General features: G+C 47.4%; 1 protein-coding gene across 1 annotated transcript in view; it reads left to right on the top strand.

The window, feature by feature from the left end:
• Positions 1-17,590, top strand: part of LOC144595736 (contactin-associated protein-like 5) — a 970,382-nt gene that overhangs the window by 831,926 nt on the left and 120,866 nt on the right. The window contains 1 exon segment of the mRNA XM_078403311.1: positions 4,913-5,152. Within this exon segment, the coding sequence (XP_078259437.1) occupies positions 4,913-5,152 (240 nt within the window).

Raw genomic sequence — 17,590 nt, 5'->3', positions numbered from 1 at the left:
CCTGCGTGGGTTTTATCCAGGATCTCCGGTTTCCTCCCGCGCTCCGAAGACGTACAGGTTTGTAGGTTAATTGGCTTGGCGTAATTGTAAATTGTCCCTGGTGCGTGTAGGATAGTGTTAATATGCGGGGATGGCTGTTCGGCGCGGACTCGATGGGCCGAAGGGCCTGGTTCGTCGGTGTATCTCTAACCTAAAGGTGACGTTTCAGGGTCGGGACCCTTCTTCAGACTGATTGAAGAAGGATCTTGACCCAAAAACATCATCCATCCATGTTCTCCAGGGATGCTACCTGACCTGCTGAGTTACTGTACAGGGGGGGGGGGGGGGGGGGGGGGGCGGGGAGGGAGGGGAGGGGGGAGGGGAGGGGGGGAGGGGGGGGGGAGGGGAGGGGGAGGAAAGTAAGCTGGGCGAGAGGAGAGGCAGAACAAAGTGTGCAAGGTAATAGGCGGACAAAGGCGAGGGGGATGTTTGAGAGGCAGATGTTGGAACAAGGGCTAGAGATTAAACTATGAGGTGGAGGCAGGACGATTGATGAGTTGCAAATTGTGAAGCCAGAGGAAGGAATACGGGAGGAGGGGGAGGGGGAGTGGAGAGATAGGTGCGAGTCCAGGTAGAGCACAGGGGAGGGAGGGGCTTAGAAAGTTGGGGAGAAAAGGGAGGGAGAAGGCAGTGGGTGGGGGGGAGGGAGCTTTGGAAGTTATCTAAAATTGGAGAATCCAATGTTCCTACTTTAGATTTAGATTTAGATTTAGAGATACAGCGCGGAAACAGGCCCTTCAGCCCACCGAGTCCGCGCCGCCCAGCGATCCCCGCACATCAACACTATCCTACACACACTAGGGACAATTTTTACATTTACCCAGTCAATTAACCTACATACCTGTACGTCTTTGGAGTGTGGGAGGAAACCGAAGATCTCGGAGAAAACCCACGCAGGTCACGGGGAGAACGTACAAACTCCGTACAGACGGCGCCTGTAGTCAGGATCGAACCTGAGTCTCCGGCGCTGCATTCGCTGTAAGGCAGCAACTCTACCTACTGTTTGGTTGGAAGCTACCTAAGCAGAACATGAAATGCTGTTCCTCCAGTTTGTCTCTGGCCTCACTCTGGCAATGCAGAAGGCCCAGAACAGAAAGGGAATAGAAAGGGGTGGTACTCCAGCACTTTGTGTATTTAAAAAAAAAACTCCAGCACTTTGTCCATTGTCTATTGACTATTGTCTATTGCTTAAACCGACACCCTGCCAGTTCTTTGTTTCTACATAACCTAAAAAAACGTTTTGAATGCAAAACAAAATGGAGTTTACAGAGCAGTATACTTAATAATATAAGGGCACATATCCTCTACTAACAAGGTACTTACCAGCTACCATCTATCAACTGGGGCTGCACGGTGGCGCGTTGGTAGAGTTGCTGCCTCAGAGCGCCAGTGACCCAGGTTCAATCCTGACGTTGGGTGCTTCAGGTTCTTCCGACACTCCAAAGACTTGCCGGTTTGTAGGTTGGTTGCCTTCGGTAACGGTTGTAAATAGTTCCTCGTGTGTAGGGTGGTGCCAGTGTACAGGAGAGCGCTGGTCGGCGCGGACTCTGTAGGCTGAAAAGGGGCCTGTTTCCGCGCTGTTTCTCCAAACTAATCTAAACTTAACAAAGCCATTGAGAGTAGTTACTCTGCATTTTTTTTAAACAATTAATACACTTACAAAGCACTTCATTTCACTGCCTCTAAAGGGCTTTGCGACGTTACAAATTTGCGAGAAATCTTTTTGTTTAGTGAAAGACTTTTGACTTTTTTTAATTTCAGATGACTATGTCTAAGTTAGTTCCAGTCAAAGGAGAGAAGCACCATCTAGTGGGAGTCCACTGTTTATCCAGAATGACAGGGAAAATATTCACTGTTCGCTACCATTTTCTGTTTGTTAACTTCCTGGCATGTTTTTCTTTTTTGTGAAGAACTGTGACTGTCATATGGTGAAAGACTGGAGCGACTAGGCTTGTATACACTGGAATTTAGAAGGATGAGAGGGGATCTTATCGAAACAGATAAGATTATTAAGGGATTGGACACATTAGAGGCAGGAAACATGTTCCCAATGTTGGGGGAGTCCAGAACAAAGGGCCACAGTTTAAGAATAAGGGCTAGGCCATTTAGAACTGAGATGAGGAAAAACTTTTTCAGTCAGAGAGTTGTAAATCTGTGGAATTCACTGCCTCAGAAGGCAGTGGCGGCCAATTCTCTGAATGCATTCAAGAGAGAGCTAGACAGAGCTCTTAAGGATAGCGGAGTCAGGGGGTATGGGGAGAAGGCAGGAATGGGGTACTGATTGAGAATGATCAGCCATGATCACATTGAATGGTGGTGCTGGCTCGAAGGGCCGAATGGCCTACTCCTGCACCTATTGTCTATTGTCTATTGTAAAGGAGGAATGTGGTCGAAACAGTGACACAGAATTTGCAGCGAAAATTATGATATATTTCTTTCACTATTCATAACATAGAGGTCACCAACACATTGCACCTGAGTTGCAAAATGTCCATCAAATGATAGATGCAAAATGCTGGAGTAACTCAGTGGGACAAGCAGCATCTCCGAATAGAAGGACAATAGACAATAGACAATAGACAATAGGTGCAGGAGTAGGCCATTCAGCCCTTCGAGCCAGCACCGCCATTCAATGCGATCATGGCTGATCACTCTCAATCAGTACCCCGTTCCTGCCTTCTCCCCATACCCCCTCACTCCGTTATCCTTAAGAGCTTTATCCAGCTCTCTCTTGAAAGCATCCAACGAACTGGCCTCCACTGCCTTCTGAGGCAGAGAATTCCACACCTTCACCACTCTCTGACTGAAAAAGTTCTTCCTCATCTCCGTTCTAAATGGCCTACCCCTTATTCTTAAACTGTGGCACCTTGTTCTGGACTCCCCCAACATTGGGAACATGTTTCCTGCCTCTAATGTGTCCAATCCCCTAATTATCTTATATGTTTCAATAAGATCCCCCCTCATCCTTCTAAATTCCAGTTCTAAAGGCAGGAATGGGTGACTTTTCAGCTCGAGACCCTTCCATCCACGGTGTATACCAGCATCTTTGGTCAGAGGGTGGTGAATCTGTGGGATTCTTTGCCACAGAAGGCTGTGGAGGTCAAGTCAGTGGATATTTTTAAGGCAGAGTTAGATAGATAGATTCTTAATTAGTACGGGTGTCAGGGGTTATGGGGAGAAGGCAGGAGAATGGGGTTAGGAGGGAGAAACAGATCAGCCATGATTGAATGGCGGACTTGTGGACTTGATGGGCCGAATGGCCTAATTCTATTCCTATTCCTTATGAAGTTATGATCTGCAGTTCCTTCCTACACATTCCTATCTGTTAAATGATAGCCACCACTCCATCTCCAGGTCCCTCAGGTCGGCCGACTTGGGGCTACTGACTATCCTGCGGTCTAGGCTTAAACTCAGGGGTGACCGCGCTTTTGCGGTTGCAGCTCCTGGACTGTGGAACAGCATCCCTCTCCCCATCAGAACTGCCCCCTCCATTGGCTCCTTTAAGTCCAGGCTCAAAACCTATTTCTACTCCCTAGCGTTTGAGGCCCCCTGAGGGGGCGCTGTGAACTGTTTATGTATGTGCTGTTATGTTTGTGTGCCATTGTATGTTCGTTTCTTAGTTTCTGAACTGATGTACAGCACTTTGGTCAACGTGGGTTGTTTTTAAATCTGCTATACAAATAAAATTGACTTGACTTGACTTGACTTGACTCCCTCTTCTCCCCTCTCCCATCGGGCAAAAGGTGTAGAAGTGTGAAAACGCGCACCTCCAGATTCAGGGACAGTTTCCTCCCAGCTGTTATCAGGCAGCTGAACCATCCTACCACAACCAGAGAGCAGTGCTGAACTACTATCTGCCTCATTGGAGACCCTCAGACTATCTTTGATTGGACCTTACTGGCTTTACCTTGCACTAAACATTATTTGATTATCATATATCCGTACAATGTAGACGGCTCGATTGTAGTCATGTGTTGTCTTTCCGCTGACTGGTTAGCACGCAACAAAAAGCTTTCCACTGTACCTCGGTACACGTGACTGAACTGATGTTCTTTTATTGAGCAATGATCCCCTGTGCCAGCATCTGTATTTTTTTGTGTTAATCTTATGTTTGACGGGATGCAGCAGAATTGTTGGAAGGATGGATAGAATTTGTCTTGCTTTGAGGTGTATGATTTTCTTTTTATTCACAGCCCTTGGTCAAGTGGTCTACCCAAGTGTGATGTTTAGCAACCATGTTTCCCTTGAATTTTCTGGATGCAGAAAAGGAGAATGAAGTAGAAGTTTAGTTTGGTTTAGAAACATAGAAACATAGAAAATAGGTGCAGGAGGAGGCCATTTGGCCCTTCGAGCCTGCACCGCCATTCATTGCGATCATGGCTGATTGTCCACAATCAGTAACCCGTGCCTGCCTTCTCCCCAAATGCCTTGCTTCCACTAGCCCCTAGAGCTCTATCTAACTCTCTTTTAAATTCATCCAGTGAATTGACTTCCCCTGCCTTCTGTGGCAGAGAATTCCACAAATTCAGTTTAATAGTGTAAAGATACAGCAATACAGATACAGAGAGATACAGATATTTTGGCCCACCCAGACCTTGCCGACCAGCAAACCGCACACACTAACACTACCCGACACACACTGGGGATAAAAAAAATTTTTTAATATACCGAGCCAATTAACCTACAAAGCTGTACGTCTTTGGAGTGTGGGAGGAAATCTCGGAGAAAACCCACGCAGGTCACTGGGATGAACGTACAAACTCCGTACGGACAGCTCCCGGGAGTGGGGATCGAACCCGCTTGTAAGGCAGCAACTCTGCCGCTGCGCCACCGTGCCGCCCTGAACTAATGTCTTTACGCTCTTCAATTACAGGCGGGCCGGCCTCAAGACAGAAAGGGTTCGTTGGGTGCATTCGAGCTTTGCAGTTGAACGGGGTGAACCTTGACCTGGAAGAGCGAGCCAAGATGACACCCGGAGTCAGACCGGGCTGCCCGGGCCACTGCACGAGCTACGGCAACCTGTGTCACAACGGAGGGAGGTGCATCGAGAAGTACAACGGCTACTCCTGCAACTGCACTCCATCCGCGTACGATGGGCCATTCTGCAAGACAGGTAAGGCAGAGGAACAGACACAACAACCTGGAGTAGCTCAGCGGGTCAGGAAGCATCTCTGGAGATAGTAGATAGAGTTGTTGTCACCTTCCCCAACCACCCTCCTCCAGCTAACAATTATCTATTCTGCATTTTCCTTGAATCTCATTCCCTTGGATGTCTCGTTCTCACACCTTACCCTTCCATATCTCAGTGTCTCCCCCTCAATAGACAATAGACAATAGGTGCAGGAGGAGGCCATTCGGCCCTTCGAGCCAGCACCGCCATTCAATGTGATCATGGCTGATCATTCTCAATCAGTACCCCGTTCCTGCCTTCTCCCCATACCCCCTGACTCCGCTATCCTTAAGAGCTCTATCTAGCTCTCTCTTGAATGCATTCAGAGAATTGGCCTCCACTGCCTTCTGAGGCAGAGAATTCCACAGATTCACAACTCTCTGACTGAAAATGTTTTTCCTCATTGAAAAAGTTTTCCTCCCCTGACTCTCGGTCTGAAGAAGGGTCTTGAGGGCCCTAGTGAGACCGCATCTGGAGTACTGTTGTGGAGATGAGGAACGCAGAGCCAGATCTGTCCTTTTTGTTTGCTTCGGCCACTGGACTCCACATGTGCAGTTTTGGTCTCCAAATTTGAGGAAGGATATTCTTGCTGTTGAGGGCGTGCAGCGTAGGTTTACTAGGTTAATTCCCGGATTGACGGACTGTGTTGAAAGACTGGAGCGACTAGGCTTGTATACACTGGAATTTTGAAGGATGAGAGGGGATCTTATCAGAAGGCAATGGAGGCCAATTCTCTGAATGCATTCAAGAGAGAGCTAGATAGAGCTCTTAAGGATAGCGGAGTCAGGGGGTATGGGGAGAAGGCAGGAACGGGGTACTGATTGAGAATGATCAGGCATGATCACATTGAATGGTGGTGCTGGCTCGAAGGGCCGAATGACCTCCTCCTGCACCTATTGTCTATTGTCTATTGACCCGAAGCGTCACCCGTCCCTTCTCTCCAGAGATGCTGCATTGTCCCGCTGGTTCACTCCATCATTTTTGTGTCTATCTTCAGTCTGTCCCATGTTGGTGTCGGCGTCAGCTCACTGCTGCATTATTCTGCAAGGATGGCCAGGTTCAAATCGTTCTCCAGAGACTTTGAGCACAAAATCCAGGCCCACGGTACGGCGCTGAGAGGATCTGGAGCTGTTTAATGTGCAGCCTCGCAACAGAGTCATTAAACCAAAGCCCTGTCACCGCCTCTGGGGAAAGCGAAGACCCCATGGGAATACTCAAAGACAGCAATGGTATACTCATGGCGTCAGCAGCAAATATTTTCCTACTTTACAACAGTGATGACATTGAATTGGCCTGCGATTCACTTTCATAAGTTCTAGGAGCAGAATTAGGCCATTCGACCCATCAAGTCTACTCCGCCATTCAACCATGGCTGATCTGCCTTTCCCTCTCAGTTCCAATCTCCTGCCTTCTCCCCATAACCGCTGACACCATGACAAATCAAGAATCTGCCATTCGCTGTCTTAGAAGGACGAGAGGAGATCTTATCGAAACACATAATATTATTAAGGGGTTGGACACGTTAGAGGCAGGAAACATGTTCCCAATGTTGGGGGAGTCCAGGACCAGGGGCCACAGTTTAAGAATAAGGGTTCGGCCATTTAGAACGGAGATGAGGAATAACCTTTTCAGTCAGAGAGTTGTGAATCTGTGGAATTCACTGCCTCAGAAGGCAGTGGAGGCCAATTCTCTGAATGCATTCAAGAGAGAGCTGGATAGAGCTCTTAAGGATAGCGGAGTCAGGGGGTATGGGGAGAAGGCAGGAACGGGGTACTGATTGAGAATGATCAGCCATGATCACATTGAATGGTGGTGCTGGCTCGAAGGGCCGAATAGCCTACTCCTGCACCTATTGTCTATTGTCTATTAAATATATCCATTGACTTGGCCTCCACAGCCGTCTGTGGCAATGAATTCCACAGATTTACCGCCCTCTGGCTGAATAAATTCCTCCACATCTCCTTTCTAAAGGTACGTCCTTTTATTCTGAGGCTGTGGCCTCTGGTCCTAGACTCTCCCACAAGTGGAATCAATTTCTCTACATCCACTCTATCCAGACCTTTCACTATTGGGTAAGTTTCAATGAGGTCCCCCCCCGCCTCACCCTTCTAAACTCCAGTGAGCACAGGCCCAGTGCCGACAAATGCTCACTGTGCTCCCACCTGCCCACGTTTGGCCCATATCCTCCTAATCCTTTCCTCTCCAAGTACCTGTCAAAGTGCCTTACAAGAGGGGCAAGCCAGTAGTTTCATCGTCATTGTCTCTGAGGTTTGTCTTCATTCCGTGAACATAAAGCTAGTACTGCTGTATCGTAGCACCAGGGACCCAGATACATTCCTGACCTGGAGTGCTGTCTGCTGTTTGTATGTATGTTCTCACTGTGTTTGCTTGGGTTTAAACGAGCACCTGCAGTTCCTCCCTACAGATCACCCATTATAGACAATAGACAATAGACAATAGGTGCAGGAGGAGGCCATTCGGCCCTTCAAGCCAGCACCGCCATTCAATGTGATCATGGCTGATCATTCTCAATCAGTACCCCGTTCCTGCCTTCTCCCCATACCCCCTGACTCCGCTATCCTTAAGAGCGCTATCCAGCTCTCTCTTGAATGCATTCAGAGAATTGGCCTCCACTGCCTTCTGAGGCAGAGAATTCCACAGATTCACAACTCTCTGACTGAAAAAGTTTTTCCTCATCTCAGTTCTCAATGGCCTACCCCTTATTCTTAAACTGTGGCCCCTTGTTCTGGACTCCCCCAACATTGGGAACATGTTTCCTGCCTCTAACGTGTCCAACCCCTTAATAATCTTATACGTTTCGATAAGATCTCCTCTCATCCTTCTAAATTCCAGTGTATACAAGCCTAGTTGCTCCAGTCTTGCTCCAGAAAGTATTCACAATGGTTTATAGATTATCCCACTTTCATGGATAAATTACAGAGGGCCAATTAATCTTCAAACCTGAATATCGTCAGGATGTTGGGGGTGGGGGGGGGGGGGGGAAACCGGAGCACCCGGAATAAAACCCACATGGTCACAGGGAGAAGGTGCAAACTCCACACAGACAGCACCCAAAGTCGGGATCGAACCAGGGTCGCTGGCTCTGTGCGGCAGCATCTTTACCAACCGTGCCGTAGTGCCATCCCAAACAGCAGGGTTGAGTCTACGCCGTGACTATAGGGTTACAGGGAGAAAACAAAAGGGTGATGTTTCGGGTCGAGACCCTTCTTCTGACTGATGTCAGGGGGGCAGGACGAGGAAGGATATAGGTGGAGACTGGAAGATAGAGGGAGAACTGGGAAGGGGGAGTGGAAGAGAGGGACAGAGGAACTATCTAAAGTTGGAGAAGTCAATGTTCAATGTTCAGTCTGAAGAAGGGTCTCGACCCGAAACGTCACCCATTTCTTCTCTCCCGAGATGCTACCTGACCTGCTGAGTTACTCCAGCATTTTGTGAATAAAAACCTTCGATTTGTACCAGCATCTGCAGTTATCTTCTTATACTCAATGTTCATACCACTGGGCTGCAAGCTGCCCAAGCGAAATATGAGGTGCTTTGCAGTGCTTTAGTTTAGTTTAAAGATGCAGCGCAGAAAGAGGCCCTTCGGCCCACTGAGTCCGCACCGACCAGCGATCCCCGCACATTGACACTGCCCTACACACACACACACAAACGAGGGAACAACGTTTACTATTTACGCCAAGCCAATTAACCTACAAACCTGCACGTCTTTGGCGTGCGCGATGAGACGTAAGATTTCGGAGAAAACCCGCGCAGGTCACGGGGAGAAGGTACAAACTCCGTACAGAGAAGCACCCCTAGTCGGGATCGAACCCGGGTCTCTGGAACTGAGAGGCAGCAGTTCTACCTCTGCGCAACCTTTTTATGCCATGTTTTATTGCCTTCGTTTCAATTTTTTCCATCGGAATGCAATTCTTTTTCTTTTGTTTTGTCATGTGTGTGAATAAGAGCAATTATCATTGCTTCTGTTCCCCTGATGTGCTGATGACTCTACCTGAAAAAGGTGGTTAAATCATTATTACAGGCTTATTGACAGAAGCAATTATGGAGGAATCATAAATCAGGCATCTAAAATTGAATTAAGGGATGTGGTAACTTCTTTGGCTTCAGGTATCTTTAAAAACCTATCGAGTGAGACTAACTTGTGAGCTTGATTAGTTTTTATGATATCCTTACAGCAGAGAGGGATTTTAAATGCACTGATTTTCTCACCAGACCGAACTGTTATCTGTTTGGCATTCAGTGATTATTTGAAAACATGTTGGGTGAAAGGTAATAAATAGACCTTATGGTTTTTGCAGATGCCACTTTACACGTTGCTGATGGTCATGCCAAGAAATACTTTGTCTTATACCTAAGGGCAGCACAGTGGTCCAGCTGATCTCAGGTGTTGTGAGTGTGGATTTGCACGTTCTCCCTGTAACCGCGTGGGTTTACTCCGGGTGCTCCGGTTCCCCCCTCCCCCCCCCCCCCCCCCCCCCCCAACATCCCCGAAGATGTGCAGGTTTGAGGATTAATTGGCCCTCTGTAATTTATCCATGAACGTGGGATCATCTATAAACCATTGTGAACGGGTGATCGGTGGGAAGGAACTGCAGGTGCTGGTTTAAACCGAAGATAATCGCAAAAAGCTGGAGTAACTCAGCGGGACCGGCAGCATCTCTGGAGAGAAGGAATGGGTGACGTTTCGAGTTGAGATCCTTCTTCGGACTCGAGGAAACATAGAAAATAGGTGCAGGAGGAGGCCATTCAGCCCTTCGAGCCAGCACCGCCATTCATTGTGATCATGGCTGATCATCCACAATCAGTAACCCGTGCCTGCCTTCTCCCCATATCCCTTGATTCCACTAGCCCCCAGAGCTCTATCTAACTCTCTCTTAAATTCATCCAGTGAATTGGCCTCCACTGCCCTCTGTGGCAGAAAATTCCACAAATTCACAACTCTCTGGGTGAAAAAGACTCGACCCAAAACGTCACCCATTCCTTCCCTGCAGAGATGCTGCCTGTCCCGCTGATTTACTCTAGCTTTTTGTGTCTGTGAATGGGTGATTGATGGAAGGTGTGGATACTGCGGGCTGGAGAGCCTGTTTCCATGCAGTTTAGTTTAGTTTAGTTTAGTTTAGTTTAGTTTAGTTTAGTTTAGTTTAGTTTAGTTTAGTTTAGTTTAGTTTAGTTTAGTTTAGTTTAGTTTAGTTTAGTAACATAGAAACATAAAAAATAGGTGCAGGAGTTGGCCATTCGGCCCTTCGAGCCTGCACCGCCATTCAATATGATCATGGCTGATCATCCAACTCAGTATCCTGTACCTGCCTTCTCTCCATACCCCCTGATCCCTTTAGCCACAAGGGCCACATCTAACTCCCTCTTAAATATAGCCAATGAACTGGCCTCAACTACCTTCTGTGGCAGAGAATTCCACAGATTCACCTCTCTCTGTGTGAAAAAAACCCTTCTCATCTCGGTCCTAAAAGACTTCCCCCTTATCCTTAAACTGTGACCCCTTGTTCTGGACTTCCCCAACATCGGGAACAATCTTCCTGCATCTAGCCTGTCCAACCCCTTAAGAATTTTGTAAGTTTCTATAAGATCCCCCCTCAATCTTCTAAATTCCAGCGAGTTTAGTTTAGTTTAGTTTAGTTTAGTTTAGTTTAGTTTAGTTTAGTTTAGTTTAGTTTAGTTTAGTTTAGTTTAGTTTAGTTTAGTTTAGTTTAGTTTAGTTTAGTTTAGTTTAGTTTAGTTTAGTTTAGTTTAGTTTAGTGAATCATTGCAGTAAACAGATCCTTCAGCTCACCGAGTCCATGCCGACCAGTGATCCCCATACTCCAGCACTATCCTACGCACATGGGACAATTTGCAATTTTCACCGAGGCCAATTAACTTACAGACCTTCACGTCTTTGGAGTGTGGGAAGAAACCAGAGCACCCAGAGAAAACCCACGCAGGTCCCGGGTAGAACGTACAAACTCCGTACCCACTGCATCCGTAGTCAGGATCAAACCCGGGTCTCTCGCGGTGTAAGGCAGCAGCTCTACTGCTGCACCACTGTGCCGCCACATTTATAATGTGATAGTGTTATATAGCATGGAAACGGGCCCTTTGGCTCACCATGTCATGGATACATAGGTACACAGACAATAGGTGCAGGAGGAGGCCATTCGGCCCTTCGAGCCTGCACCACCATTCAATGTGATCATGGCTGATCATTCTCAATCAGGACCCCGTTCCTGCCTTCTTCCCATTCCCCTTGATTCCGCTAGCCCTAAGAGCTCTATCTAACTCTCATTGGAATGCATTCAGTGAATCGGCCTCCACTGCCTTCTAAGGCAGAGAATTCCACAAATTCACAACTCTCTATGTGAATATGTTTTTCCTCATCTCAGTTCTAAATGGCCTACCCCTTATTCTTAAACTGTGGCCCCTGGTTCTGGATCCCCCCCAACATCGGAAACATGTGTCCTACATCTAGCCTGTCCAATCCCTTCATAATTTTAAATATGCTTTGATAAGATCCCCTCTCATCCTTCTAAATTCCAGTGAATGCAAGCCCAGTCGCGCCATTCTTTCATCATGTGACAGTCCCGCCATTCCGGGAATTGACCTGGTGAACCTATGCCGCACTCCCTCAACAGCAAGAAGTTGCTGAAGTTGGCGTATTGGGTTAGTCCCATTTGCCAGCATTTGGCCCAAAGCCCAAACAAGGTTGTTAAAGGGAGAAGGTGGACGGCAGAAGTCTGGGCTTGTGAGTGAAAAATAGATCAGCCATGATCAAATGGCAGAGCAGAATGGCCCAATTTTGCTGGTACATCTCACAGTTGAACACTTCCTATCATGATATCCTTTACAAATCTTTTAAGAGTCATAATTGTATCATGTTGAGCCTGTTTTGAGTTTTGAAAGACCTCTTTACTCCAATTGGAGTATAGGAGTAAAGAGGTTCCTCTGCAGTTTTACAGGGCCCTGGTGAGACCACATCTGGAGTATTGTGTACAGTTTTGGTCTCCTAATTTGAGGAAGGACATCCTTGCTATTGAGGCAGTGCAGCGTAGGTTCACAAGGTTAATCCCCAGGATGGCGGACTGTCATATGAGGAAGGATTGCAAAAGACTGGGCTTGTATTCACAGGAGTTTAGAAGGATGAAAGGGGATCTTATAGAGACGTATAAAATCATGAAAGGACTGGACAAGCTAGATGCAGGAAAAATGTTCCCAATGTTGGGAGAGTCCAGAACCAGGGGCACACAATCTAAGAATAAAGGGGAGGCCATTTAAAACTGAGGTGAGAAAAAACCTTTTCACCCAGAGAGTTGTGAATTTGTGGAATTCTCTTCCACAGAAGGCTGGATGAATTTAGAAGAGAGTTAGATAGAGCTCTAGGGGCTAGTGGAATCAAGGGATATGGGGAGAAAGCAGGCACAGGTTACTGATTGTGGATGATCAGCCATGATCACAATGAATGGCGGTGCTGGCTCGAAGGGCCTAATGGCCTCCTTCTGCACCTATTTTCTATGTTTCTATGTTCTAGAGCTTCCTCTGGCAGCTTGTTCAAAACAGGGGCTACCCTCTGATTGAAAATGTTTACTATGGGGTTCCTTTCAAATCTCTCCTCTCTCACCTTCAGCCAATGTTCCCTAGTTTTATAATCCTCCACCCCAGGGATAATCCGGAGAACATCATTTTATCCATTCCCACACTTTATCCATTTCACAAAATGCTGGAGTAACTTAGCAGGTCAGGCAGCATCTCAGGAGAGAAGGAATGGGTGACGTTTCGGGTCGAGACCCTTCTTCAGACTGAAGAAGGGTCTCGACCCGAAACGTCACCCATTCCTTCTCTCCTGAGATGCTGCCTGACCTGCTGAGTTACTCCAGCATTTTGTGAAATAAATACCTTCGATTTGTACCAGCATCTGCAGTTATTCATGTCCCTCATGATCTTGTGCATCTCAATTGGGTCACCCCTCAGCCTCCTAAGCTCCAAAAGCAAAATGACAAAGCATATCCAACCTTTCTTAGTTCAATTTAGTTTAGAGATACAGCGCGGAAACAGGCCCTTTGGCCCACCGAGTCCGCGCCGACCAGCGATCCCAGCACACTAACACTATCCTACACACACGAAGGGACAATTTACTCTTGTACCAAGCCACTTAAACCTATATACCCATACATCTTTGGAGTGTGGGAGGAAACCGAAGATCTCGGAGAAAACCTACACGGTCACGGGGAGAACGTACAAACTCCGTACAGACAGCGCCCGCAGTCGGGATCGAACCCTGGTCTCCGGTGCTGCAGGCGCTGTAAGGCAGCAACTCTACCACTGCGCCAGCGTGCTGCCCTCTTTCCCTCTTTGCCTGTAACTCAAGTCAGCAATCCCAGGTAACATCCTGGTTAATCCCCTCTGCACCCTTTGCCAACTTAACAACATCCTTAAATCTCTGAGTGAGTATTAACTGGTGTCTTCCGAAAACGCCTTACAAGAAGGTCAATGAAAGTCAATGAAACATGTCACCATTTCGACGTTCATTGGAAATCCATAACGTAGATGTAAAAAAAATTTGATGGAGTTATAAATTGATTTGATAGATTTTTTTAGTTATCAATTTATTGGATTTATTTATTTGTTTGTTATATATTATCTAGGTGCATTGTGTTTATAGGCCACTTAAGCTGTTGCAAGTAAGAATTTCATTGTTCCGTTGCTGGTGAATATAACAATTAAACACTATTAAGGGCGGCACGGTGGCGCAGCGGTAGATTTGCTGCCTTTCAGCGCGTGCAGCACCGGAGACCCGGGTTCGATCCTGACCACGGGTGCTGTCTGTACGGAGTTTGTACGTTCTCCCCGTGAGCTGCGTGGGATTTCTCAGAGATCTTCAGTTTCCTCCCACACTCCAAAGACGTACAGTTTTGTAGGTTAATTGGCTCGGTATGAGTGTGAATTGTCCCTCGTGTGTGTAGGATAGTGTTAATGTGCGGGGATCACTGGTCGGTGGGCCGAAGGGCCTGTTTCTGCGCTGTATCTCTAAAACATTTTTTTTTAAAACGAAGGAGCTGTCATAGTTTGCACAAATTTAATTGCCCACTTCCTACATGGAATATTTGCCATCTTTTATGACGGTTATTTTTGTGATTATTGGACCTCTGTAGGGAATTCCACACAGCATGACCAGATGCTCAAGTGTAAATGGCCATTTGTCAACTAAGTCCCCATCATCAGTCATCGGACTATCAGATTATACCCAGTTGCAAGGTAGCATCGAGAGAACTAGAGCAGGAGGTTGACTTGCCCGATCTTCAGCAGCTGAGCAAGTGCGCAGCATGGTGGCGCAGCGGCAGAGTTGCTGCCTTACAGCGCCAGGGACCCGGGTTCGATCCCGACTACGGCTGCTCTCTGTACAGAGTTTTTGTACGTCCTCCCCATGACCTGCGTGGGTTTTCTCCGAAATTCCCCCGTTTCCTCCTGCACTCCAAAGACATACAGTTTGGAGGTTGATTGGCATCATTGTAAATTGTCCCTAGTTTGTGTGCGATGGTGATCGTGTTCAGGGATCGCGGGTTGGCACGGACTCGGTGGGCCGAAGGGCCTATTTCTGCACTGTATCTCTGAACCAAATTAAACGAAACTAAACTGTCTGAAGGAGGGTCTCGACCCGAAACGTCACCCATTCCTTCTCTCCAGAGATGCTGCCCGACCCGCTGAGTTACTCCAGCATTTTGTGATAAACTAAACTAATGTGGTTTTAAAAGTGGCAAAAACAATTCCCAAAGCCGACTTTCGTGGCCGATCGGCGGGCCGAATTTGCCGCCTGCGGCCGGGGCTCTGGAACTCCAGCCTGGCTGGCACCAGCACATCCGTTCCCACAGCCGATCTCCGCGGCCAATTTTAAGGGGCGGTATCTCGGCCTCCCCAATGCCGTGACTTCTGTTAGTCTGGCAAAACGAATAATATGGCTGGGCCCTGGAACCAAGGGTGCAGGAAAATCTGAGGTGGACCTGTATATCAGTTGTTAAGGACTTACAGGAATTTTGTAAGTTTCTATAAGATCCCCCCTCAATCTTTTAAATTCCAGCGAGTACAAGCCGAGTCTATCCAGACTAGACTGGATAGACTCGGCTTGTACTCGCTGGAATTTAGAAGATTGAGGGGGGGATCTTATAGAAACTTATAAAATTCTTAAGGGGTTGGACAGGCTAGATGCAGGAAGATTGTTCCCGATGTTGGGGAAGTCCAGAAAAAGGGGCCACAGTTTAAGGATAAGGGGGAAGTCTTTTAGGACCGAGATGAGAAAGTGTTTTTTCACACAGAGAGTGGTAAATCTGTGGAATTCTCTGCCACAGAAGGTAGTTGAGGCCAGTGCATTGGCTATATTTAAGAAGGAGTTAGATGTAGCCCTTGTGGCTAAAGGGATCAGGGGGTATGGAGAGAAGGCAGGTACGGGATACTGAGTTGGATGATCAGCCATGATCATATTAAATGGCGGTGCAGGCTCGAAGGGCCGAATGGCCTACTCCTGCACCTATTTTCTATGTTTTCTATGTTTCTATCAGAAACATAGAAAATAGGTGCAGGAGCCCTTTGAGCCAGCACCGCCATTCAATACGATCATGGCTGATCATCCAGAATCAGTACCCAACTCCTGCTTTCTCCCCATATCCCTTGAACTGGTCTCCACTGCCTTCAGTGGCAGAGAACTCTCTGGGTGAAAAGGTTTTTCCTCATCTCAGTCCTAAATGGCTTACATCTTACTCTTAAACTGTGACCCCTGGTTCAGGAGGCTCATTCTGGAACCTAATTCTGAGGCTCTTCCATTCGTTCACACTCCTCCTTATTGTCAAGTTCAAGAGTAATTACGTTGTACGTACCAGAAGAGAACATTGAAATTCTTACTTTGACCTGCCTTCCTTCACAGTCTGATCTTTCCCTCCTTGTTAAAATCCCGAGAGGCCTGGATAGTGTGAATGCGGTGAGAATGTTTCCACCACTGGGAGAGTCTAGGACCGGAGGCCATCGCCTCAGAATAAAAGGACGTAGCTTTAGAAATGAGATTTTAAAGGGATTTATGTGATGTTTGGTGGACCGTGTGGGGTGGGAGGACCCGTTGCTCCTCCCGTGCAGCGGGTGGCACTGCACAGGACAAGGGGAGATGTTTTGTACATGGTTATCTCTGTCTGTACACAGTGTGCAGCCATTTTTAGTTGTCTTGCTGCCAGCATTGAGTTAATGTAATAAAGACTTCTGTGCACCTTGAAGACTCTCAAGTTTTATACAGACATAGAACAAGAACACAAACATTTCTCTAATCAGAAGGTGGTGAATCTGTGGAATTCATGGCCGCAGATGGCTGTGGAGGTCAAGTCGATGGATATATTTAAGGCCAAGATTGGCAGATTCTTGATTAGTACGGGTGTCAGGGGTTATGGGGAGAAGGCAGGGAATGGAGCTGAGAGGGAGAAATAGATCAGCCATGATTGTATACATGTTCCCAATGTTGGGGGAGTCCAGAACCCAGGGGCCACAGTTTAAGAATAAGGGGTCGGCCATTTAAAACTGAGATGAGAAAAAACTTTTTCACCCGGAGAGTTGTGAATCTGTGGAATTCTCTGCCTCAGAAGGCAGTGGGGGCCAATTCTCTGGATGTTTTCAAGAGAGAGCTAGATAGAGCTCTAAAAGATATCGGAGTCAGGGGGTATGGGGAGAAGGCAGGAACGGGGTACTGATTGAGAATGATCAGGCATGATCAGATTGAATGGTGGTGCTGTCTCGAAGGGCCGAATGGCCTACTCCTGCACCTATTGTCTATTGTCTGTTGAATGGCGGAGTAGACTTGATGGGCCGAATGGCCTAATTCTGCTCCGAGAACTTATGAAAGTGAATCACACGCCAATTCAATGTCATCACAGTTTCAAAGTAGGAAAATATTTGCTGCTTGGTAAATGGCTGACACCATGAGAATACCATTGCTGTCTTTGAGTATTCCCACGGGGTCTTCGCGTTCCCCAGAGGCGGTGACAGAGCTTTGGTTTAACGACTCTGTTGCAAGGCTGCACATTAAACAGCTCCACACCCTCCCAGCACCGTACCGTGCGCCTGGATTTTGTGCTCAACGTCTCTGGAGGCCGATTTGAACCTGGCCAACCTTGCAGAATAATGCAGCAGTGAGCTGACGCCGACACCAACATGGGACAGACTGAAGATAGACACAAAAATGATGGAGTGAACCAGCGGGACAATGCAGCATCTCTGGAGAGAAGGAATGCGAGACCCCTCTTCAGGCCGAGAGTCAGGGGAGAGGGAGACACAGAGATATGGCAGGATAAGGTGTGAAAACGAGAGATCCAAAGGGGACGAAGCTCAGGGAAAATG

The sequence above is a fragment of the Rhinoraja longicauda genome, chromosome 8 (assembly GCF_053455715.1).
Source record: "Rhinoraja longicauda isolate Sanriku21f chromosome 8, sRhiLon1.1, whole genome shotgun sequence".
NCBI classification, from domain to species: domain Eukaryota; kingdom Metazoa; phylum Chordata; class Chondrichthyes; order Rajiformes; family Arhynchobatidae; genus Rhinoraja; species Rhinoraja longicauda.
The sequence above is the reverse complement of the archived record's forward strand: the minus strand, read 5'-3'. Positions and strand labels throughout refer to the sequence as shown.